This window comes from Mastigoproctus giganteus, chromosome 2, assembly GCF_048544385.1.
Source record: "Mastigoproctus giganteus isolate SK-2022 chromosome 2, ASM4854438v1, whole genome shotgun sequence".
In the NCBI taxonomy this organism is placed as follows: domain Eukaryota; kingdom Metazoa; phylum Arthropoda; class Arachnida; order Uropygi; family Thelyphonidae; genus Mastigoproctus; species Mastigoproctus giganteus.
Window position 1 is genome coordinate 934,766 of NC_143576.1, and position 6,265 is coordinate 941,030.

Consider the following 6,265-nt stretch of genomic DNA (forward strand, 5'->3'; position numbering starts at 1 on the left):
GGGAGCGGTCCTTTGGCACACCATTCGAGTGGAAATGCGAATTCGGAGTGCGACAGCGTGAAGTCGCCATGTAAATTTCTATTACGAACGCCTAACAGGCCGAAACGTCTTTCCGGCTAATGATCCAGCCTTAATGAGAAGAGGGTGGTTAATGAGAACATTCGTTCCTTTTCCTCCTCTACTAATTGGGTGTTCCACTTTCTTCGCAACTGTTCGGCATCCTTTGCGGGCCGAGTGTGTCCCAATACTGCGGGGGCTCACATTTTCTCGACGGAATCCGCCCAACAACGAGAACACGCCTTTCACGTCAGGCGACACAATGTTCTCGAGTTGCTAGAGCCGCGTTTAATTAGTCCGACGTACGCTGCATCTTCGCCGTTCCTCGAAAATTGCCGATACCTCGAAAATTGCGAGGTTATCGTTGTAGGGAGGAACGCCACCGCAGTGGCGTTGCAAAGAAAATCCGAAGTTTTAGGGGCTTTTTTCACCCCATGGCTGAGTTAGTCGGTCCGAAACATAGATAGCAAGGTCCCCCCCCGACACATTCACGGGAAACTTGGGGTTTTCTTCCAGAAAATCGGCACAGAACGCACAATTTACAGACATATGACACCCGGCACGGCGGATGAATTAATATTCGGTGTCCCAACGTGACAATTTATTTCATTTTTCCTTTAGCGGAGGAAGAGGTTCCCATCCAGCAGCTCAATTACCAAAAATTGGGCGAGCGGTGTGAAAGGAACGCCGTGCCAGGCAATTCATTTAATTTTCCCTTTCGCCAACTGATTTGCTCGAATGAGGCGCCTTAAAGATGCAGCAGCACCCTTCAATCCTCCAACGAACCTTAAAACGGAAACGGAAAAATAAAATAGACACGCACCCCCAAAAAATAATAAATAAATCGAAACGGTTTGCATTAAATCATAATCACAAAATATTAAAATTCGGGTGGTTAAAATGTGGATCCGTGAACGAGCCTCGTGTATTATTTAAGCGAATAAAGAAGAAAGCAAGCGGAAAAATAAGAAAAGTGGAATGAAAAACAGCTGTAAACTCGGAACCTTACTGAAGTTTCTCGAATGATAAAATTAGCAAAGGACTAAATGTGGCACGTATCGAATTCGAAACAGCTCGGCACGCATATCTGAGAGATAAGGTCCGAATTCGAAAATAAATATTTGGGAAAAAAGTGTCGTAAGAGTAGTAAAAGTGATTTTGCATCGATTTCCAAAAGATATTTTTACGATTCTAATTTCAATTTGTTGATTCAATTTCATTTAACGAAATATTGGGCGGCCATCTCGATGATCACTTTCATTTCATGTCACTTCTCTCATTGATCCAGAAGCCTACATATTTGAACTTGTCCACTCTCTCTATCAGCTTTCCATTTACCAAGCGAGGTGTTGGCATCCAGTGCCAGGCTGTTTTGCGCCATAGGCAAGGCTAATTACTGTCCCCCCCCCCAAAAAAAAACAACTTGACAACTTCAATTTTCAAAAACAGTTGTCTTGTAGAAAAAATGAAAAGTAGAAAACTGGAAACTTCTAAATTTATTTTAAATTGCAAGAATAAGTAATACAACAGTCTTTGATTATCTTTCTCAAATACAAAAGAAAATGTTTTAGCGCACAAATCATTTTGAACAATCTTGTGAATTGTGATGTTAAAATTTAAATCTCTTAAAAGTTTCAATCTCGGGCGCATCAAATTCTTACTTTGCGTGCCTTTTCCTTTGCAAATTTTGTCACCAATTCTTGAAGCTTGGCCACGTTCGATTGATATTACCTTCAAAAATGATAAAACTCTTCAAAATATAAAATAAAAGTAAAATATTATCTGAAATTTATAACAAAAATTCACAAACACGCTAATACTCATTCGATGACAACATGACGTGACGTGACGTGACGTATCTAGCTGTAAACAACACACGTTGCCAACTAAGAAGAATAACAGATTTTTTTGTAGCCAAAAATATCATTAAATTTCAAAAAGAAAAATAGAACATAAAAAGGATAAATAAAGGAACCAGTATAGAATGTTTTATAAGAATTTATAATTAATTATAATTCCTAGCAATCTTAAATTAAAATATATAAATTGTCAGTTGCATTTCTTACGTGGGTTAAAAAACTAATCTGCATAAAACTGTGCCCCCTCAAAAGTCAGTACTACGCCCCTCTGAGGTTGCACCTAGGCGGCTGCCTAATTGGCCTAATGATAGCACCGACCCTGTTAGCATCGCCCCGTTTGAAAGCACGAGCTTAATGTCGCCGACATTACATCTGAGGCCCAATCTTTCACTTTCCTCATTCTCCCGAATGAGGAAATTTGTACAACTTTGTACAAACACTAAAATTTGTACAACTTTGTACAAACACTACTTTGTACAATTAATGCGCACATTAATTGTACAAAGTAGTGTCATCCACATAGCGAAGGTTGGTAATCCACTGACAGCTATTCCCTCATATATTCCGTCTAATGCTCCCTCGAAGATGACTGAAGTACATCCTCGCTTCGCTCAGCGTTCAATGTTGATATTTTCTGTCTTTCTGCAGTCAACTGCAATCGATGCCGTTTGGGGTCTGATTATTGGGTGGTTCTTTTTGCTAAGGCCGGACGGACTCCTCGAGGATCTCGATGCGTTGGAATCGATCAAAGGCCTTTTCAAAGTAAATAAAACAAAGATGGGTGTCGATCTGTTTCCCTCTGCACCTTTGACTTGGGAACAAAATAGTACTTCTCTTGTACCCAGTCCTGCTCCAAATCCAAATTGCGCATCGTCCATCGACTCACCACATTTCTCGAATATCCGACTTTGAATTATTTTTAGGAACATTTTTGGGACTTGGCTCATCGAGTTGATTAGTGCGAAGTCTCCACAGGTCCTGGTGTATAGTTTTTTGGGAAGAGTAATGAACGTCGATGTTCCGAGGTATGTAGAAGTCTAGTAAATTTGTTAAATAACTCAACAAGAATGTTGGTATTTTTATAGTCGAGTACTTTGACTAGTTCCTCTGGGATTTCATCGGGTCCTTCGGCTTTTCTCTTCTTCGCTGATTTAATCAGCTGGGATCTTACGATGGATTTTCCCACCACTGCATTGTTGTCATCTCACTGACCTCGGCGAAGAGGTCTTTTGTTCGTTTACTTCGCAGACGTCATACGTGGCGTTTATTATTAGACTCGAGGAACAACTCCTTTCTTAAAATATTTTCCCGCTAATGCGTTTAAAAGTCTTTCGTCGTCTGAAACCTGTTTCGACATCGCATTCTTTACGTTTTTCGATTAGGATTTCGATGGAAAAAGAGCCGTCCGAATGCATCCTGTTCCTCGCGACGATCTCCACTCGAACAACTTACTCGGATTTTCTTTCTTTTTTTACGATTTTTGCGCAGATTAAAAATCTCGTACCCCTGTAATTATGGCGGTCATTAACGTTGACCTTTTTAAGAACGGCGATAAGCATTGCCGTTTGCCATCGCTGTGCGGGTGTTTCACCTTCCCGCGACCCGCTTATGAGTTTAAAAAATAAATATTCCCTTACTACCATTAAAAACTTAATGCAGCCTTCGTCGCTGTTTTCTTATTCTTGAAGCCGCTTCACCCTTCTTCGTACGAAATAGTGTCAGTACTGTCGTTATTATTTAACGAAACGGTTAGTGCATTTGCATCGTGTTTAACAAGTAACGCTTCACCAACGGAGAAGACTAATGTTACGTATTGTCGGTGGATACCACCACCCAGACGGCCGTTTCAAGGCTATTTGGCTTATCATCCGCAGAGAATAAGGAACAATAGGCTTCTCAATCGGTGAAGCGTTACTTATTCGAGGTAGTGCAATACCGGGCAACTCGTTGTGATGGTATTCCCAATATGAGATGCGATAAACACGATGCCACTTTACCAATTCACTTACGAAAAAACGCGATGCGATTGCACTAACCTCGAGGCTAAACCTCTACCAAAGTGTTTCTGTTATTTACAGATGGCTGTGGCGAGTGAGTGAGTGACAGTCAGCTGTTGTCACCTGCAAATGAGTCAGCCATTCTTCCTTTCGTATTCACGAATGTTTGCGCAATTTTCAACATCTGCCTTCAACTTGTCCAACGTACACTCGTTTAAAAGGAAACTGGCCTCTATAATATTGAAAAAAACAACAAAAATTCGTATAAAATGAGGAAAGTATAAAAAACGCGCAAGAGGAAGGCCCTTTTGGGCTGTAGCCTTCACCCCGATGGTTAAAGGCGATGCCAATGATCACCCCACACATTTAACTTATCGCAAACTTTCTTCAGACTGAGTGGTTCGCAAAACGCTGGCTTGTAGAAGCAACACGAATCGGCAACCCCCCCCCCCCCATCCGACCAGGGGCAGTTTCCCCGCACGGCTCCTCTCCTTTCTCTTCCCCTTCAAATCTTAAGACGGTCGCGCGTGTGTAAACGCCGCGTTTATAATCACGGTGGACGCTGCCGAGCTCGTGCTCGGAATCTACGATTAAGTTCGGTAATTTCAAAAATTTCGCTTTTTTTGGCGATAATTGCGAACTCCTTAAGCTAAATTCGTGTCAAACGACGATAAATTCGGTTTCGTTAAAAGGCGTCAGGGGTCACTTACCTCCCACGATGGTCGGATTCTGCTCCCAGAAGTGAGAGACCCGACTCGGCCTGATGTAGAACTCGTCCCTCGTGCTGGCCACAACGAGCAAGTAGCCGTCCCTGCGTGGATTGGGACAGGTGGCGATAAACAGCATACACATCGCACAGCCGTCGTCGGTGACTCAGTTCGGGGGTGGTGTCGGAAGATAGGATGCGAAGTGGCAGCTCCCGGACGGACCCGTCGAATAAAAGCGAGCGCTGTGGGAAACACCGATCTCACGGTATTGCGTCGTACAGTCGTGCGCGACAGCGAAAGGAGAAAATGTGGAGGAAAGGGAAGTGCGAGCCGTATTTGTGTCCCATTTTCCCCTCGTGCATTCGCACTGGTCGTTATTTTTAGGATACTTCGGGGAAAATGGGACGCTCATTACGACGCCAATTCTCCGGCCAGACACACCCGACATCACCTTCACCGCTCGTTTCACTTTGGAAAGCGAGCGAAGGAAGAAGAAGAAAAAGAAGAATTCGGGTGCGCGTCAATGGAATGCAACGCAATTCGTTGGACGACAGTTCGGTTGATGACAGTCGGTTGTACGAGGCAATTTGCTGAATGAAATTTCGCTGCATGTAACAATTCGGTGAAAGACAATTGGCGGCTAGGACAATTCGGTGTGTGCGCGACAGCTCAGTGTGTCGCACAGATTGAACAAAATCAACGAAGTAAAAGTGGTTTCGGAAAGAAGAGAAATTTTGGCGCTTTCTAAAGGAAGAATGCAGAAATAACCTAAAGAAAAACACTGTAACCTTAATTTTTATCCCTTTCTTCTTTGTGTTAATAAATTTCGCCTTCATTTATCTCAACCTGCAACCAACCAATCCTAGCTAATGGAAAAATATGGACTTCAAAAGGACCCCCCCCTCCCAGAACAAGTATTTCTTTACATCTTGTCTCCGTAACAATCGCCTTTCAGGTAGCAGTGTGGTTAAGGTCCGTGCCGTGCGCAAAATGAGAAATCTCATCGCAAAGCATTTTTGGTCCCACCCCCCCCCCCCGACTTAAACTCGGGTTTTTTATGAAGCAAACAGACAATACAATATTATGCAATTCACGGGCATTATATAAATAGAGACGCCTCGGGACCTTAATTGCATGGTGCAATTTTTTTTAATAACTATCACACTCAGGGTCACCCGGAATATTAATTCAACTACCCAAGAATCAAAATTGTTCGTGTTCTTTGGTCGATTTTCCTGTTTTGCTAGACGAAAAACACATGTTTCCGAGAGAAAAAACCTTGTTATAAATAAATAAATGCTTATTGTGAAGTAGAGTTACAGCACAATATCCCATCATGGCGACGAGCGCCAGGGGTTCACACATAGCAGTTAGGGAAAAGATAAGAACGGCGTACAAATACACAAGGCTACAAAATACAGGGAACATACGAAAAGGCTACAAAATACCGATCACAAATGCAAAAGAAATACAAATACAGCATAAAAACACAGAGCTAGACACAAATACAGAAATAAATACAACTTGGCAATATATCAGGGTTCGAAGGCTTTGATAAAGTTCTGTCTGTCCTTCTTCTTACTTATTATGATGTCGATGTCCACACGGTTGAGGGCAGCGAACATTTGCTTGGGAAGAAATCTGT

General features: G+C 42.5%; 1 protein-coding gene across 1 annotated transcript in view; it reads right to left on the reverse strand.

Annotated features, from left to right (window-relative positions):
- LOC150089113 (transport and Golgi organization 2 homolog) overlaps positions 1-4,885 on the reverse strand; it is a 115,951-nt gene extending 111,066 nt beyond the window's left edge. Inside the window, exon 1 of the mRNA XM_090390333.1 lies at positions 4,624-4,885. Coding sequence (XP_090246459.1) covers positions 4,624-4,765 — 142 coding nt within the window. The 5' untranslated portion in view covers positions 4,766-4,885. The remainder of the gene's footprint in view (positions 1-4,623) is intronic.
- Between the last annotated feature and the right edge of the window lie 1,380 nt (positions 4,886-6,265).